Genomic DNA, 20,146 nt, shown 5'->3' with positions numbered 1-20,146 from the left:
CTTAGGGCGGGTCGCCGGCCAGAGCGACGTCGCAGGGCAGGTAAGTGCATGTGAAGCTGCCGTAGCGATAATGTTTGCTACGGCAGCTATCTCACAAAATATCGCAGCTGCGACGGGGGCGGGGACTATCGCGCTCGGCATCACTACCATCGGCTTGCGATGTCGTAGTGTGCTAAGTACCCCTAAGAGCTTTGTGGATTTAATTCAGTCTAATGGCAGTCAAAAAATATCAGAGTCCAGCAATTTTCCTATTCCTTATACTAAACTCCTGTTTTTTGTTCTTCATCTTATAAATATCATCATCAGGGTATATTTCAGAGGGGGGAGGGGGCGGGGCTGAGTGAATATTCCCTTTTTAGCCAAGTTACAGGCAAATGAATGCCCACAAGTAAACACATGCAATTCATTACTCTTCATTCACTGCTCATAATGTACATAGAATAAATGAAGCTAAACCTGCTGCTATTCAGTGTTGTCTAATAAGTGAGCCTCTGTGTGCGGCTCAGTAATATAAGGCAGCAGAGCGGGATGCAAGTTTTTATCACTTTATTATACAGTTTCTTCACTCACATAAAATAAGACTTCATATCACACTGAGACGTCTCAGCGCCGCTCAGAATTGATTTTATTGTGCAGATGCTAATCCCCATTCCTGATAAAGTCATAGTACAGATAGTCAGATGGCATTCAGAAATCATTGCCATTTCAATAGCTGTGGCTCCTTCTCCAGCGCTCGGGCAGCGGACTATTAGTATTGCATATTCCGCTTCGCCTATATCTGTACATTATTGTTCTATGACTGGTGCTCAGAAATATACAACTCACGAGAATCTATTTACAGGGTGACAAAGAAGCAGAACTTGGCCTTCCATTCTCTCCACTGTGCGATCGCAATTCCACAATGGTGGCCCAATCCCAAATAGGTAAGTGTTAAAAACATTTCCATACATGTGTACTATACAGGATGCAGATCTGCGGTAAAATCTTCTGGTGTATGTGACTGAAATTCCATTATTTGAAACCAGACGTAACCAGCTTTTCTTCTTTTTTTGCTACTGAGAAGAGTAAGTTTTAATTTTAATTCCACGGACTTTCTCTGTATAAAGATAGTAAATCCAGCCTGCCTTCCCGCCGCCATGCTTATTCTGCCTTCCTCCACTGTCGCCAATGGAATGGCTGAAAGCTATGACATCATGACTATGGCTTGTGACCGCTGCAGCCAAACACCGAGTCCAATGATATACTGTGTGCTGCAGTGCTGACATAATCACTGCCGCTGCTTAAATAAGAAGTTGGAGAAACAGCAGGGGATGAGTAGGCTCATTTTTTTTGTTTTTTAATTGTTACAGTAAAACTTATGAGATAAAAAATGATACACCTGGAATTTTTTTTAGATGAAAACCCTACCCTGTCCATATTTATTTACTAGAAGGTGGCCCGATTCTACGCATCGGGTATTCTAGAATTTACGTATTGTGTAGTTCATGTATGATTTTTGTTATATATATATATATATATATATATATATATATATAGATGTTGTTGTGTGTAGTTACCAAGTGTTTGTGTAGGGCGCTGTACATGTTGTGGGTGTGGCGGGGGTGAGAGCGGTGTTGTATGTGTGTTGCGTGTGTTGCGTTGTTTGTGGAGCTCTGTGTGTCTGTAGCGTTGTGTGTGTGTGTGTGTTGTGCGGTTTGTGTGTGTGTGGTGTGTTTTGGGGGGAGGTATGTTTTGAGCAATGTGTGTGTTGTGCGGTATGTGCGTATATTTGTGTGTGCTGCGGTGTTTGTGTGTTGGGTGTTGTGTGTGTGCAGCGTTGTCTGTGTGTGTGGGTGTCTGTGTAGGGCGTTGTTTGTGGTTCCCAGTGTGTGTGTGTGTTGTGCAGTGCGCGTGTGTGTGTGTGTGTGTTGGGGGGAGGTGTGCACCTCCCATCGTGCTCCATCCCCCATGCTGCGCACCCCCCATCGTGCTCCATCCCCCATGCAGCGCACTCCCCATCGTGCTGCATCCCCCATGCTGCGTACTCCCAAACGTGCTCCATCCGCCATGCTGCGCACTCCCAAACGTGGTCCATCTGCCATGCTGCGCACTCCCAAACGTGCTCCATCCGCCATGCTGCGCACTCCCAAACGTGGTCCATCCGCCATGCTGCGCACTCCCAAACGTGCTCTATCCGCCATACTGCGCACTCCATCCGCCATACTGCGCACTCCCCATCGTGCTGCATCCCCCATGCTGCGCACTCCCAAACGTGCTCCATCCGCCATGCTGCGCACTCCCCATCGTGCTCTATCCGCCATGCTGCGCACTCCCAAACGTGCTCCATCCCCCATGCTGCGCACCCCCCATCGTGCTCCATCCCCCATGCAGCGCACTCCCCATCGTGCTGCATCCCCCATGCTGCGCATTCCCAAACGTGCTCCATCCCCCATGCTGCGCACTCCCAAACGTGGTCCATCCGCCATGCTGCACACTCCCAAACGTGCTCCATCCGCCATACTGCGCACTCCCCATCGTGCTGCATCCCCCATGCTGCGCACTCCCAAACGTGCTCCATCCGCCATGCTGCGCACTCCCTATCGTGCTCTATCCGCCATGCTGCACACTCCCAAACGTGCTCCATCCGCCATGCTGCTCACTCCCAAACGTGCTCCATCCGCCATGCTGCGCACCCCCCATCGTGCTCCATCCGCCATGCTGCGCACTCCCAAACGTGCTCCACCCGCCATGCTGCGCACTCCCAAACGTGCTCCATCCGCCATGCTGCGCACTCCCAAACGTGCTCCATCCGCCATGCTGCGCACTCCCAAACGTGGTCCATCCGCCATGCTGCGCACTCCCAAACGTGCTCCATCCGCCATGCTACGCACTCCCCAACGTGCTCCATCCGCCATACTGCGCACTCCCCAACGTGCTCCATCCGCCATACTGCGCACTCCCCATCGTGCACCATCCGGCATGCTGCGCACTCCCAAACGTGCTCCATCCGCCATGCTGCGCACTCCCAAACGTGCTCCATCCGTCATGCTGCGCACTCCCAAACGTGCTCCATCCGCCATGCTGCGCACTCCCAAACGTGCTCCATCCGCCATGCTGCGCACTCCCAAACGTGGTCCATCCGCCATGCTGCGCACTCCCAAACGTAGTCCATCCGCTATGCTGCGCACTCCCAAACGTGGTCCATCCGGCATGCTGCGCACTCCCAAACGTGCTCCATCCGCCATGCTGCGCACTCCCAAACGTGCTCCATCCGCCATGCTGCGCACTCCCAAATGTGCTCCATCCGCCATGCTGCGCACTCCCAAACGTGCTCCATCCCCCATGCTGCACACTCCCAAACGTGCTCCATCCGCCATGCTGCGCACTCCCAAACGTGCTCCATCCTCCATGCTGCGCACTCCCAAACGTGCTCCATCCTCCATGCTGCGCACTCCCAAACGTGGTCCATCCGCCATGCTGCGCACTCCCAAACGTGCTCCATCCCCCATGCTGCGCACTCCCCATCGTGCTCCATCCCCCATGCTGCGCACCCCCCATCGTGCTCCATCCCCCATGCTGCACCAGCATCAGCCTCTCTGCCCCCAGCATCAGCCTCTCTGCCCACAGCATCAGCCTCTCTCCTCCCAGCATCAGCCTCTCTCCTCCCAGCATCAGCCTCTCTCCTCCCAGCATCAGCCTCTCTCCTCCCAGCATCAGCCTTTTCTGTCCCTAGCATCAGCCTCTCTCCTCCCAGCCTACCCGAGCCTCAGCCTCCCTCAGCATCAGCCTCTCTTCTCTCAGCCTCCCCCTCCCAGCCTTCCCCAGGATCAGCCTCTCTCATCCCAGCATCAGCCTCTCTCCTCCCAGCATCAGCCTCTCCTCTCTGTCCCCAGCATCAGCCTCTCTCCTCCCAGCCTTCCCCAGCATCAGCCTCTCTCCTCCCAGCCTCTCTCTCTTCCCAGCCTCCCCCAGCATCAGCCTCCCCCAGCATCAGCCTCTCTCCTTCCAGCCTCCCCCAGCATCAGCCTCTCTCCTTCCAGCCTCCCTCAGCATCAGCCTCCCTCTCCCAGCCTTCCCCAGCATCACCCTCTCTCCTTCCAGCCTCCCCCAGCATCAGCCTCCCTCTCCCAGCCTTCCCCAGGATCAGCCTCTCTCCTCCCAGCCTCCATCCTCCCAGCCTCCCCCAGCATCAGCCTCTCTCCTTCCAGCCTCCCCCAGCATCACCCTCTCTCCTTCCAGCCTCCCCCAGCATCAGCCTCCCTCTCCCAGCCTTCCCCAGGATCAGCCTCTCTCCTCCCAGCCTCTGTCCTCCCTGCCTTCCCCAGCATCAGCTTTCCCCTCCCAGCCTCCCTCAGCATCAGCCTTCCCCAGCATCAGCCTCTCTCCTCCCAGCCTCAGCCTCTCTCCTTCCAGCCTCCCCCAGCATCAGCCTCTCTCCTTCCAGCCTCCCTCAGCATCAGCCTCCCCTTCCCAGCCTTCCTCAGGATCAGCCTCTCTCCTCCCAGCCTCCTTCAGCATCAGCCTTCCCCTCCCAGTCTCCCCCAGCATCAGCCTCCCACTCCCAGCCTTCCCCAAGATCAGCCTCTCTGCTCCCAGCCTCCTCCAGCACGCCGTGCTCCTCTGCCGACACTCACACACACCCGATCGCATACACTCACACACACAACCGATCGCATACACTCACACACACAACCGATCGCATACACTCACCCACACCCACCCACCCACACCCGATCGCATACACTCACACACACCCGATCGCATACACTCACACACACCCGATCGCATACACTCACACACACAGACACTGACGAAATCGCACACACGCGCTGATACTCACAACATCCGGAGATACCACATGCTTCTGGCCATGTGATCCTCCGTCAGGTCCTGGAAGGTCACAGCAGCACAGTATCGAGGCCGAGAAGCAAGTGATATCGCCGGATGCTGTGAGTGTGTGGATGCGATGTGTGTGTGAGGTGTTTGTGAGAGTGAGTGTGATCTGATGTGTGTGTATGTGTGTGTGTGTGTGTGTGCTGTTATGTGTGTGCGTGTGGATCTTCCGCCGCTGCAGGACCTTGATGTGCTGGTAACTATGCTACCATGGTTACCAGCGCATCCCGTCCCCCACTCGCACGGGAGCCCACACTAGCATACGGCGGCAAGGCCAGCAATGCGAGGGTAAGTGTTGGCGGCGTACGCTGATGTGGGCTCCCGTTGGGGGGGGGGTTGTACAGTACTCACCTGGGAGCCGTGACCGTGTCAGTTCGGGGAATGCGGGGGGGGGGGGCAGAGCTAACGTCCATTGCGTGAGGGGGGCGGAGCGTGGCGTGGCCGAGTTGCCAATGCCTGCAGGGTGCCGGGGCGAGAGGCCAATCAGTGGGGGGGGCGGAGCCTGGGCGAGCGGCTGGCCAATCCGTGTGGGGGCGCAGCCTGGGCGAGCGGCCAATCGGTGTGGGGGGGCAGGGCCATGGCGAGCCCAGCGGCCAATCAGCTTTGTGTCACCGTAAGGACACAATGTCACCGGAAGGACACAATTTTGAAGCATGACAGACAGACAGACAGACAGACAGAATAAGGCAATTATATGTATAGATATCAGCTAGTTTTCACAGGTAAGATACATTCTTATTGAGTACCTCTACTGCGACAGACAGACAGCGGATAGATAGCTAGATAGATAGATAGATAGATGGATAGATGGATAGATAGATAGAGGGATAGATATATAGATAATAGATGGATAGATAGATAGATACTATATAGATAGAGGGATAGATAGATAATAGAAAGATGGATGGATAGATGGATGGATAGATAGATAGATAATAGATAGATAGATAATAGATAGATGGATGGATAGATAATAGATAGAGGGATGATAGATAGATAGAGGCATCAATAGATAATAGAGGGATAATAGATAGATAATAGAGATAGATAGATGGCTAGATAGATAGATAGATAGATAATAGAGATAGATAGATAGATAGATAATAGAGATAGATAGATAGATAGATAGATAGATAGATAGATAATAGACATAGTGTTACGGTTGCTGCGAGCACTGGAGACTATGTCCAGATTTCTTGCTACTGCACATGTGCGAGCGCTGGAGACTAAGTCCAGATTTCTTGCTACTGCACATGTGCGAGCGCTGGAGACTAAGTCCAGATTTCGTGCTACTGCACATGTGCGAGCGCTGGAGACTAAGTCCAGATTTCGTGCTACTGCACATGTGCGAGCGCTGGAGACTAAGTCCAGATTTCTTGCTACTGCACATGTGCGAGCGCCGGAGACTAAGTCCAATCTTGGAGCCATTGCACATGTGTGGGTGACATCATCGCTGACACGAGGTCACATGTCTCTGACACCTTCTATGCCGATTGGTCGCTGGTCATGTGCTTGTGACGTCTTGCTCGGTGATAGGCCAGCATGACGTCACTCCTGTCGTTCTGGCAGCGGATTGGCTCTGGTGTCCTCCATCTTGGATGAGGCACAGAGTCTATATAAGACCCTGACACACGCCGCATGGTGCTCAGTCCTCTTGGTTCATGCATATGAGTAGACGCTCTGTGCGCGTTCCTCTAGGCATTCCTCTGTCTATGCTAGGTGAGCGCTACCGGCAGGGTAGCGTTCTTATACCTTACAGCTTCGGCTGCTGTCCGTATCCTTACCTCTTAGGGGAGCGGACATAGGCAGGTGCCTGAGGCACATGGTCTGGCTGGGCCTTGTGATTCTACTCGTAGGTGGACGTTGCCGCTAGGGTAACGTTCCTTATACTGCGTCTGGCAGTTGTTCGTATCCTCGCACACTAGGGGAGCGAACAGAGGTAGGAGCTTTGTGCGGCTTACGCTGCTGTTCGTCTCTTTTGCACCACTAGAAGAGCGGACCTAGGCAGGTGCCATATCTAGTGGTTCGTGTCCTCGCACACTAGTGGAGCGAACGCAGGTAGGAGCTTTGTGCGGCTTACGCTGCTGTTCGTCTCTTTTGCACCACTAGAAGAGCGGACCTAGGTAGGTGCCATTTCGCACACATTGCCTTTGTCTCTGTGATTGTTAACAGAGATCATTCCACACACCCTCCAAGTAAGGGAGGAATTGCTTTACTTACTTATTATATCCTTCTGTGAGTTAACAGAGGTATTGCACTCTGCCATAGTCTGCAGCAAAGTCTTTGCACGGTGGACCCTGACTGTCTGATACTCCTTTCGGTTATTATCAGACAGCCCCCCGTAACATTAGGACTGAGCCAAGGGTCTGGCAGTTATGGCAGAATATCAGCAGTTACACCGTTACATACAAGTACTTGAGTCACGGCTCAAGAGTATAGAGGATAAACCTCAGACCATGGTGACATCTGCACATGATCCTCGACTTGCTCTGCCAAACAGATATTCTGGCGATGCCAGATCATGTCGTGGTTTCATTAGTCAGTGTCAGATACACCTAGAGGTCAACTCTTCTCGCTTCTCTACGGAGAGGTCCAGAGTAGGCTTTATCATCTCATTACTTCAGGACAAAGCCTTAGAATGGGCGACTCCCCTATGGGAGCGCTCTGATGTGGTTACTCTGAGACATCAAGACTTTCTTGATGCTCTTAAGGCGGTATTCATGGGTCCGCAGGTTACCCATGATGCGGCCCTGAGACTGTTAGATCTATCTCAGGGTTCGTTATCCACTAGTTCTTATGCCATTGCTTTTAGAACTCTGGTGGCAGAACTAGATTGGCCAGAGAAGGTGTTGATTCCTATCTTCTGGAGAGGGTTGGCAGGCTATGTCAAGGATGCCCTTGCTACTCGTGAGGTCCCTGCTTCTCTGGAGGACTTGATCACAGTTGCAACGAGGATCGATGTACGCCATAAGGAACGTAGACTCGAGGTCTCTTCCTCACGCCCTAAGCATCGGGCTATTCCAGTTGTTGAGGGTCCACTACCATCTTCCTCAGCATCTGAAACATCTCCCACTCCTATGGAGTTAGGTCATACGTTCTCCAGACTACGCAAGTCTGGTCCTCCTATATGTTACGTATGTCGTCAGGCTGGGCACTATGCCAACAAGTGTCCTAGTCGTCAGGGAAACTCCCTGGCCTAGTAACCATTAGAGGGGGGTTACTAGAGACGTCTTCTGCACCCTCTAAGTGTTGTATCCCAGGTCAGCTCTCGTTATCTGAGAATACATGGCCTATTATGGCTTTTGTGGATTCCGGAGCTGACGGGATTTTTGTGTCCTCAGGATTTGTAAAGGGACACAATATTCCCTCTATCATGTTAGAGGCGCCTATTCCTGTCCGTGTTGTTAATGGAACTATGTTGTCTGACTCCATTACATTGAGGACAGTTCCCTTGCGCCTTTCCCTGTCTCAGGGTCACATAGAGGAGATTTCTTTTCTTGTTTTGCCTGAGGGTATAGACGACGTCCTTCTGGGTCTTCCATGGCTTCGGACTCATGCTCCTCACATTGACTGGGAGTCTGACAGCATTATTAGTTGGGGTTCGAAATGTCAGTCCCGATGTCTTCCCTTACCACCTAAGGTCGTTGCGGTTGCATCAACTGATCTCTCTCCCATACCTACACCCTATTTGGATTTCGCTGACGTGTTCTCCAAACAGGGTGCTGAGGTTCTTCCACCCCATAGGCCGTATGACTGTGCCATAGACCTTATCCCAGGTTCGGTTCCACCTAAAGGCAGGGTTTACCCCCTGTCGATACCTGAGTCGGAGGCCATGTCGACCTATATAAGAGAGAGTTTAGAGAAGGGGTTCATTCGTAAGTCTGTCTCTCCCGCGGGAGCTGGGTTTTTCTTTGTTCGGAAGAAAGAGGGTGATTTGCGTCCCTGCATAGATTACAGGGGTCTCAACGCAATCACAATAAAGAACAAATACCCATTACCTTTAATTTCGGAGCTCTTTGACAGACTGAGAGGAGCTCAAGTTTTTACGAAGTTGGATCTGCGGGGTGCGTATAACTTGGTACGAATTCGAAAGGGTGACAAATGGAAGACCGCTTTTAACACCCGAGACGGTCACTATGAATACCTCGTCATGCCTTTTGGGTTATGTAATGCACCCGCAGTATTTCAGGACTTCGTAAACGATGTGTTCAGGGATTTACTGTTATCCTCAGTAGTGGTGTATCTGGACGACATCCTGATTTTTTCTCCTGATCTGGAGACTCATCGTCAGGATGTCGTTCGTGTCCTTTCCCGTTTAAGGGAGCACTCATTGTTTGCTAAACTCGAGAAATGTGTATTCGAGCAGTCCTCATTGCCTTTTTTGGGTTACATTATCTCACAAGAGGGTCTGGCTATGGATCCTGCGAAGCTCTCTGCTGTCCTGCAATGGTCCGAACCTCATTCCTTGAAGGCGGTGCAACGCTTCTTAGGATTCATAAATTATTACAGGCAGTTCATACCCCATTTTTCTACTTTGGTGGCCCCTTTGGTGGCCTTGACTAAGAAAGGTGCTAATCCCAAAGCCTGGTCTACTGAGACATCTCAGGCTTTTGAGGCAGTAAAAAGACACTTTTCAACTGCTCCCGTTCTTCAAAGACCCGATGAGAATAAGCCCTTCCTCTTAGAGGTTGATGCCTCTTCAGTGGGTGCTGGTGCGGTCTTGTATCAAAAGAACGGTGCAGGTAGAAAAAGGCCGTGTTTCTTCTTTGCTAAAACCTTTTCACCGGCAGAGAGAAACTATACCATTGGGGATAGGGAACTGCTCGCCTTGAGATTAGCCTTGGAGGAGTGGCGTCACTTGCTGGAAGGAGCGAAACATCCTTTCCAGGTCTATACAGACCATAAGAATCTGACGTACTTACAAACCGCTCAGCGTCTGAATCCTCGCCAAGCCCGCTGGTCCTTGTTTTTCTCCCGCTTTCACTTCTCCATCAACTATCTGTCTGGGAGTAAGAATAACAAGGCAGACGCCCTGTCTCGCTCTATGCTTTCTACCCAGGAAGAGATTGACGAACCTCGTCTTATCCTTCCCTCCAGGGTTTTTCATACGCTCTCCCCTGTGACGTTAGACCAAATCCCACCGGGCAAGACCTTTGTTCCGCCTGATCGACAGAATGATATACTGTCATGGGCCCACACCTCAAAGGTGGGTGGGCATTTTGGTATTAGGCGGACACGAGAGTTACTGGAGAGGTGGTATTGGTGGCCACACTTAGCCAGCCACGTCAAGAGATATGTCGGTTCCTGCTACTCGTGTGCTCGCAACCGTCCATTACGGCAGAGACCGGCTGGGCTCTTGCATCCTTTACCAGTGCCAGATAGACCATGGGAGGTGGTAGGCATGGACTTTGTGGGTGATCTTCCATGTTCACAGGGACATAGATTTGTGTGGGTCATTACGGACCATTTCTCCCGGATGGTTCATCTCGTACCGTTATCGAGAATCCCATCTTCCAGGGTACTAGCCAAACTATTCCTCAAGCATGTCTTTAGGCTTCACGGGATGCCAGATCGTATCATTTGTGATAGAGGCCCGCAATTTACTTCCCGTTTCTGGCGAGATCTTTGTAGCCTTCTGCAAATTGAGTTGAATCTCTCTTCGGCATACCATCCGGAGACTAATGGTTTGGTTGAACGTACCAATCAATCTATGATTATATACCTTCGACACTTTGTTGCTGAGAACCACGATAACTGGTCCTCCCTCCTACCCTGGGCAGAATTTGCCCTTAACAATTCGCTGGCTGAGGCCACTGGGCAGACACCGTTCGTACTCAATAATGGGCAACACCCTAGGGTACCGGTACCGTTTCCCGCTGCTGCACCTCCTCCTCTTGTGGCCGACTGGGCAACTAATGCCAGAGAGGTTTGGGATCGGACTCAAGAGTCGATCCAAGCAGCTAAGGACCGTATGAAGACGGTGTCCGATAGGTTTCGTCGCCCGGCTCCTGTCTTTTCTCCAGGGGACTTTGTGTGGCTCTCTGCAAAACACGTGAGACTTAGAGTGAGCTCTGTCAAATTTGCTCCTCGCTTCCTGGGTCCTTATGAGGTTCTTCGACAGGTAAATCCTGTAGTCTATCAATTGAAGTTACCTGTCCATCTTAGGATTCATGACAAATTCCATGTCTCACTGCTAAAGCCGGCTATTTTACCTCACGCTCGTGAAGTGCACTCTCCTGCCTCTGATTCCTCTCGCTCTAGCTATGAGGTACGAGCCATAGTTGGTTCTAAGATGGTTAGAGGGCGCAGGTTCTTCTTGATAGATTGGGAGGGCTATGGCCCGGAACATCGCTCTTGGGAGCCTGAGGAGGCTGTCCATGCTCCCGACTTAGTTGCCGATTACCTGCGTCGCCGGGAGGGGGGCCCTTGAGGGGGAGGTACTGTTACGGTTGCTGCGAGCACTGGAGACTATGTCCAGATTTCTTGCTACTGCACATGTGCGAGCGCTGGAGACTAAGTCCAGATTTCGTGCTACTGCACATGTGCGAGCGCTGGAGACTAAGTCCAGATTTCTTGCTACTGCACATGTGCGAGCGCCGGAGACTAAGTCCAATCTTGGAGCCATTGCACATGTGTGGGTGACATCATCGCTGACACGAGGTCACATGTCTCTGACACCTTCTATGCCGATTGGTCGCTGGTCATGTGCTTGTGACGTCTTGCTCGGTGATAGGCCAGGATGACGTCACTCCTGTCGTTCTGGCAGCGGATTGGCTCTGGTGTCCTCCATCTTGGATGAGGCACAGAGTCTATATAAGACCCTGACACACGCCGCATGGTGCTCAGTCCTCTTGGTTCATGCATATGAGTAGACGCTCTGTGCGCGTTCCTCTAGGCATTCCTCTGTCTATGCTAGGTGAGCGCTACCGGCAGGGTAGCGTTCTTATACCTTACAGCTTCGGCTGCTGTCCGTATCCTTACCTCTTAGGGGAGCGGACATAGGCAGGTGCCTGAGGCACATGGTCTGGCTGGGCCTTGTGATTCTACTCGTAGGTGGACGTTGCCGCTAGGGTAACGTTCCTTATACTGCGTCTGGCAGTTGTTCGTATCCTCGCACACTAGGGGAGCGAACAGAGGTAGGAGCTTTGTGCGGCTTACGCTGCTGTTCGTCTCTTTTGCACCACTAGAAGAGCGGACCTAGGCAGGTGCCATATCTAGTGGTTCGTGTCCTCGCACACTAGTGGAGCGAACGCAGGTAGGAGCTTTGTGCGGCTTACGCTGCTGTTCGTCTCTTTTGCACCACTAGAAGAGCGGACCTAGGTAGGTGCCATTTCGCACACATTGCCTTTGTCTCTGTGATTGTTAACAGAGATCATTCCACACACCCTCCAAGTAAGGGAGGAATTGCTTTACTTACTTATTATATCCTTCTGTGAGTTAACAGAGGTATTGCACTCTGCCATAGTCTGCAGCAAAGTCTTTGCACGGTGGACCCTGACTGTCTGATACTCCTTTCGGTTATTATCAGACAGCCCCCCGTAACATTAGGACTGAGCCAAGGGTCTGGCAGTTATGGCAGAATATCAGCAGTTACACCGTTACATACAAGTACTTGAGTCACGGCTCAAGAGTATAGAGGATAAACCTCAGACCATGGTGACATCTGCACATGATCCTCGACTTGCTCTGCCAAACAGATATTCTGGCGATGCCAGATCATGTCGTGGTTTCATTAGTCAGTGTCAGATACACCTAGAGGTCAACTCTTCTCGCTTCTCTACGGAGAGGTCCAGAGTAGGCTTTATCATCTCATTACTTCAGGACAAAGCCTTAGAATGGGCGACTCCCCTATGGGAGCGCTCTGATGTGGTTACTCTGAGACATCAAGACTTTCTTGATGCTCTTAAGGCGGTATTCATGGGTCCGCAGGTTACCCATGATGCGGCCCTGAGACTGTTAGATCTATCTCAGGGTTCGTTATCCACTAGTTCTTATGCCATTGCTTTTAGAACTCTGGTGGCAGAACTAGATTGGCCAGAGAAGGTGTTGATTCCTATCTTCTGGAGAGGGTTGGCAGGCTATGTCAAGGATGCCCTTGCTACTCGTGAGGTCCCTGCTTCTCTGGAGGACTTGATCACAGTTGCAACGAGGATCGATGTACGCCATAAGGAACGTAGACTCGAGGTCTCTTCCTCACGCCCTAAGCATCGGGCTATTCCAGTTGTTGAGGGTCCACTACCATCTTCCTCAGCATCTGAAACATCTCCCACTCCTATGGAGTTAGGTCATACGTTCTCCAGACTACGCAAGTCTGGTCCTCCTATATGTTACGTATGTCGTCAGGCTGGGCACTATGCCAACAAGTGTCCTAGTCGTCAGGGAAACTCCCTGGCCTAGTAACCATTAGAGGGGGGTTACTAGAGACGTCTTCTGCACCCTCTAAGTGTTGTATCCCAGGTCAGCTCTCGTTATCTGAGAATACATGGCCTATTATGGCTTTTGTGGATTCCGGAGCTGACGGGATTTTTGTGTCCTCAGGATTTGTAAAGGGACACAATATTCCCTCTATCATGTTAGAGGCGCCTATTCCTGTCCGTGTTGTTAATGGAACTATGTTGTCTGACTCCATTACATTGAGGACAGTTCCCTTGCGCCTTTCCCTGTCTCAGGGTCACATAGAGGAGATTTCTTTTCTTGTTTTGCCTGAGGGTATAGACGACGTCCTTCTGGGTCTTCCATGGCTTCGGACTCATGCTCCTCACATTGACTGGGAGTCTGACAGCATTATTAGTTGGGGTTCGAAATGTCAGTCCCGATGTCTTCCCTTACCACCTAAGGTCGTTGCGGTTGCATCAACTGATCTCTCTCCCATACCTACACCCTATTTGGATTTCGCTGACGTGTTCTCCAAACAGGGTGCTGAGGTTCTTCCACCCCATAGGCCGTATGACTGTGCCATAGACCTTATCCCAGGTTCGGTTCCACCTAAAGGCAGGGTTTACCCCCTGTCGATACCTGAGTCGGAGGCCATGTCGACCTATATAAGAGAGAGTTTAGAGAAGGGGTTCATTCGTAAGTCTGTCTCTCCCGCGGGAGCTGGGTTTTTCTTTGTTCGGAAGAAAGAGGGTGATTTGCGTCCCTGCATAGATTACAGGGGTCTCAACGCAATCACAATAAAGAACAAATACCCATTACCTTTAATTTCGGAGCTCTTTGACAGACTGAGAGGAGCTCAAGTTTTTACGAAGTTGGATCTGCGGGGTGCGTATAACTTGGTACGAATTCGAAAGGGTGACAAATGGAAGACCGCTTTTAACACCCGAGACGGTCACTATGAATACCTCGTCATGCCTTTTGGGTTATGTAATGCACCCGCAGTATTTCAGGACTTCGTAAACGATGTGTTCAGGGATTTACTGTTATCCTCAGTAGTGGTGTATCTGGACGACATCCTGATTTTTTCTCCTGATCTGGAGACTCATCGTCAGGATGTCGTTCGTGTCCTTTCCCGTTTAAGGGAGCACTCATTGTTTGCTAAACTCGAGAAATGTGTATTCGAGCAGTCCTCATTGCCTTTTTTGGGTTACATTATCTCACAAGAGGGTCTGGCTATGGATCCTGCGAAGCTCTCTGCTGTCCTGCAATGGTCCGAACCTCATTCCTTGAAGGCGGTGCAACGCTTCTTAGGATTCATAAATTATTACAGGCAGTTCATACCCCATTTTTCTACTTTGGTGGCCCCTTTGGTGGCCTTGACTAAGAAAGGTGCTAATCCCAAAGCCTGGTCTACTGAGACATCTCAGGCTTTTGAGGCAGTAAAAAGACACTTTTCAACTGCTCCCGTTCTTCAAAGACCCGATGAGAATAAGCCCTTCCTCTTAGAGGTTGATGCCTCTTCAGTGGGTGCTGGTGCGGTCTTGTATCAAAAGAACGGTGCAGGTAGAAAAAGGCCGTGTTTCTTCTTTGCTAAAACCTTTTCACCGGCAGAGAGAAACTATACCATTGGGGATAGGGAACTGCTCGCCTTGAGATTAGCCTTGGAGGAGTGGCGTCACTTGCTGGAAGGAGCGAAACATCCTTTCCAGGTCTATACAGACCATAAGAATCTGACGTACTTACAAACCGCTCAGCGTCTGAATCCTCGCCAAGCCCGCTGGTCCTTGTTTTTCTCCCGCTTTCACTTCTCCATCAACTATCTGTCTGGGAGTAAGAATAACAAGGCAGACGCCCTGTCTCGCTCTATGCTTTCTACCCAGGAAGAGATTGACGAACCTCGTCTTATCCTTCCCTCCAGGGTTTTTCATACGCTCTCCCCTGTGACGTTAGACCAAATCCCACCGGGCAAGACCTTTGTTCCGCCTGATCGACAGAATGATATACTGTCATGGGCCCACACCTCAAAGGTGGGTGGGCATTTTGGTATTAGGCGGACACGAGAGTTACTGGAGAGGTGGTATTGGTGGCCACACTTAGCCAGCCACGTCAAGAGATATGTCGGTTCCTGCTACTCGTGTGCTCGCAACCGTCCATTACGGCAGAGACCGGCTGGGCTCTTGCATCCTTTACCAGTGCCAGATAGACCATGGGAGGTGGTAGGCATGGACTTTGTGGGTGATCTTCCATGTTCACAGGGACATAGATTTGTGTGGGTCATTACGGACCATTTCTCCCGGATGGTTCATCTCGTACCGTTATCGAGAATCCCATCTTCCAGGGTACTAGCCAAACTATTCCTCAAGCATGTCTTTAGGCTTCACGGGATGCCAGATCGTATCATTTGTGATAGAGGCCCGCAATTTACTTCCCGTTTCTGGCGAGATCTTTGTAGCCTTCTGCAAATTGAGTTGAATCTCTCTTCGGCATACCATCCGGAGACTAATGGTTTGGTTGAACGTACCAATCAATCTATGATTATATACCTTCGACACTTTGTTGCTGAGAACCACGATAACTGGTCCTCCCTCCTACCCTGGGCAGAATTTGCCCTTAACAATTCGCTGGCTGAGGCCACTGGGCAGACACCGTTCGTACTCAATAATGGGCAACACCCTAGGGTACCGGTACCGTTTCCCGCTGCTGCACCTCCTCCTCTTGTGGCCGACTGGGCAACTAATGCCAGAGAGGTTTGGGATCGGACTCAAGAGTCGATCCAAGCAGCTAAGGACCGTATGAAGACGGTGTCCGATAGGTTTCGTCGCCCGGCTCCTGTCTTTTCTCCAGGGGACTTTGTGTGGCTCTCTGCAAAACACGTGAGACTTAGAGTGAGCTCTGTCAAATTTGCTCCTCGCTTCCTGGGTCCTTATGAGGTTCTTCGACAGGTAAATCCTGTAGTCTATCAATTGAAGTTACCTGTCCATCTTAGGATTCATGACAAATTCCATGTCTCACTGCTAAAGCCGGCTATTTTACCTCACGCTCGTGAAGTGCACTCTCCTGCCTCTGATTCCTCTCGCTCTAGCTATGAGGTACGAGCCATAGTTGGTTCTAAGATGGTTAGAGGGCGCAGGTTCTTCTTGATAGATTGGGAGGGCTATGGCCCGGAACATCGCTCTTGGGAGCCTGAGGAGGCTGTCCATGCTCCCGACTTAGTTGCCGATTACCTGCGTCGCCGGGAGGGGGGCCCTTGAGGGGGAGGTACTGTTACGGTTGCTGCGAGCACTGGAGACTATGTCCAGATTTCTTGCTACTGCACATGTGCGAGCGCTGGAGACTAAGTCCAGATTTCGTGCTACTGCACATGTGCGAGCGCTGGAGACTAAGTCCAGATTTCTTGCTACTGCACATGTGCGAGCGCCGGAGACTAAGTCCAATCTTGGAGCCATTGCACATGTGTGGGTGACATCATCGCTGACACGAGGTCACATGTCTCTGACACCTTCTATGCCGATTGGTCGCTGGTCATGTGCTTGTGACGTCTTGCTCGGTGATAGGCCAGGATGACGTCACTCCTGTCGTTCTGGCAGCGGATTGGCTCTGGTGTCCTCCATCTTGGATGAGGCACAGAGTCTATATAAGACCCTGACACACGCCGCATGGTGCTCAGTCCTCTTGGTTCATGCATATGAGTAGACGCTCTGTGCGCGTTCCTCTAGGCATTCCTCTGTCTATGCTAGGTGAGCGCTACCGGCAGGGTAGCGTTCTTATACCTTACAGCTTCGGCTGCTGTCCGTATCCTTACCTCTTAGGGGAGCGGACATAGGCAGGTGCCTGAGGCACATGGTCTGGCTGGGCCTTGTGATTCTACTCGTAGGTGGACGTTGCCGCTAGGGTAACGTTCCTTATACTGCGTCTGGCAGTTGTTCGTATCCTCGCACACTAGGGGAGCGAACAGAGGTAGGAGCTTTGTGCGGCTTACGCTGCTGTTCGTCTCTTTTGCACCACTAGAAGAGCGGACCTAGGCAGGTGCCATATCTAGTGGTTCGTGTCCTCGCACACTAGTGGAGCGAACGCAGGTAGGAGCTTTGTGCGGCTTACGCTGCTGTTCGTCTCTTTTGCACCACTAGAAGAGCGGACCTAGGTAGGTGCCATTTCGCACACATTGCCTTTGTCTCTGTGATTGTTAACAGAGATCATTCCACACACCCTCCAAGTAAGGGAGGAATTGCTTTACTTACTTATTATATCCTTCTGTGAGTTAACAGAGGTATTGCACTCTGCCATAGTCTGCAGCAAAGTCTTTGCACGGTGGACCCTGACTGTCTGATACTCCTTTCGATTATTATCAGACAGCCCCCCGTAACACATAGATAGATAGATAGATAGATAGATAGATGGATGGATAGATAATAGAGAGATAATAGATAGATAATAGAGATAGATAGATAGATAATAGAGATAGACAGATAGATAGATAATAGACATAGATAGATAGATAGATAGATAGAAGGATAGATAGATAGATAGATGGATGGATAGATAATAGAGAGATAATAGATAGATAATAGAGATAGATGGATAGATAGATAGATAGATAGATAATAGAGATAGATAGATGGATGGATGGATGGATAGATGGATGGATAGATGGATAGGTAGATGGATGGATGGATAGATAGATAATAGATAATGGATAGATGGATGGATGGATGGATGGATGATGGATGGATAGATAGATGGATAGATGGATAGATGGATAGATTGATGGATAGATGGATGGATGGATGGATGGATGGATAGATGAATAGATGGATGGATGGATAGATGGATGGATAGATAGATGGATGGATGGATGGATGGATGGATGGATGGATGGATGGATAGATGGATAGATAGATAGATAGATAGATAGATAGAAGATAGATAGATAGACTCTGTCTATCCATCCATCCATTCATCTTTATGTCCATCCATGTATCTATCTTATGTCTACGTTTTTTTACACAATCTCATACTATCTTCTTGGAGAGCTTAAATACTTTTCCACTGCCAATAGTGAAAGGTGAAGGAGACTTTAATTATTTATGAGAGCTTTGAGACCAAAGAAAAGCATTACTCTTCATCATCCTGGCCCAAGACATGCTTAAAAAATGATAAAGTACTTGTAAGTGACTGAGCATATATAAGAAGGGCTGATACATCACAGGGTTTCCAAGTGCAATTATTTCTTGCGGTCGGTGCCTCTTGTTTTCACCTCCAGCCCTTCTGCTCCGAGCCTTTGAAGCACAGCTCGTGTTACTTTGTGCCTTTTACACAAGGGCAATGTTATTTCAAGAAATGTTCTCTTTTTTGGTCACAAATTCAATCTATAATGAACTAGTGTTGATGAGACGGAAGCAATGTGTCTCTTCATTAATTCAATTCTCCACTTACTTCCTTTAAATCTACATGAAATAACCAGGCTTTATTTCTGTTATTTCTATTACTGGGCACAAAGTGCTTATAGATCAGAGAGTAATGAGGTCAATGGCTTAATGACTTAGCACTTACTTTTCCTTATGCATGTCCCCTATATGCTGAGGACCTTTGCTGAATAATTTAATGGTTCATTTACCAAACTTTTCAACCAAACCTGAGCTGTACTTTGAATCACTTAACATATTTATCCAATGGAGCCTCTAAGATGAGGTCAGAAAGGAGCAGATAAATGCATCATATTCTGTCATTAAAAAGTGAGAGGAACTGTCCTACCATTGTATACTGCATCCTGAATAGCACCATCAGCAGGCCTGCTATTATCTGTGCAATGTCTCCACCTAGTGGCCATTATACACACATGCATGCTGACAATAACCAGCATATTACTTACATTCTAATACAAGTAAAATATATCTTTGTACTGTGTTAGCCAGTAGAGATAAAAAAATTGTTTAAAAGAACTGAAGTCCTCAGTGGTTGATACCTTTTAATGGCTAACTGAAAAGATGGTAATAATAGCAAGCTTTCCAGACTACTCAGGTCTCTTCATCAGGCATGGTATATAAATATGTGACTCTTCAGATTTTGTGTTATACTGAGCCTGATGAAGAGACCTGTGTAGTCTCGAAAGCTTGCTATTATTACCATCTTTTCAGTTAGCCATTAAAAGGTATCAACCACTGGGGACTTCAGTTCTTTTAAACAATTTTTTTACATTCTAATAGTAATTATTTATGGAAATAACATAATATTGTCGTACTATACATTTGGACATTAACATTTTTTTTAGGTTTTATTGACTTCATTGTGGAACCTACATTTACCGTGTTAACAGACATGACAGAAAAGATTGTAATTCCACTTATTGACGAAGCTTCACGGTCCGGGCTCACAGGATTTAGGCGATCTAGGTAAGATGTTCTTGATACTTTATGTTTCAAATATATATATATACTTAGTAAAAAGAACTTAAGGCAAAAACAAAGAAAAAACCTTAAAGTACAGAGCTTTTAGACTTATAAGTCATTTAAGCTTTCAACATTCAGATTGAAGTTGTACACAAACAAGTAAAGATATAGACAGCATATATACATGCACATACAGTGTATATATATATATATATATATATATATACTGTATGTACAGTGTACACTGTACCGTCACAATATATACACTTCAGTAATGCCTGACATTGCTATGAGGCTTTGTGAAGTAATGGTCACATGCAGGACATGTCTTGTTTGTAGGTAGTTTACATATAGTTTCCAGCTGGAAAGTAGAGCCTTTTGGGGTGTAGTGGAGAGGATAATGGAACCGGTTTTACAATTGGTTGCGTTATTTAGAGGTAGAGAAATTAGGTAAAGGGAATCTGCCACCAGGATTTTTACCCCATTCATTTGAGAGCACAATATTTTCTGAT

General features: G+C 49.4%; 1 protein-coding gene across 3 annotated transcripts in view; it reads left to right on the top strand.

Annotated features, from left to right (window-relative positions):
* The window catches only part of PDE1C (phosphodiesterase 1C), a 1,233,587-nt gene that overhangs the window by 1,111,602 nt on the left and 101,839 nt on the right, over positions 1–20,146 (top strand). For all 3 annotated transcript variants that reach the window (XM_075315087.1, XM_075315088.1, XM_075315090.1), the window contains 2 exons: positions 842–923; positions 19,517–19,637. In XM_075315087.1, the coding sequence (XP_075171202.1) occupies positions 842–923; positions 19,517–19,637 (203 nt within the window). The remainder of the gene's footprint in view (positions 1–841; positions 924–19,516; positions 19,638–20,146) is intronic.

The sequence above is a fragment of the Anomaloglossus baeobatrachus genome, chromosome 6 (genome assembly GCF_048569485.1).
Source record: "Anomaloglossus baeobatrachus isolate aAnoBae1 chromosome 6, aAnoBae1.hap1, whole genome shotgun sequence".
NCBI classification, from domain to species: domain Eukaryota; kingdom Metazoa; phylum Chordata; class Amphibia; order Anura; family Aromobatidae; genus Anomaloglossus; species Anomaloglossus baeobatrachus.
The sequence above is the reverse complement of the archived record's forward strand: the minus strand, read 5'-3'. Positions and strand labels throughout refer to the sequence as shown.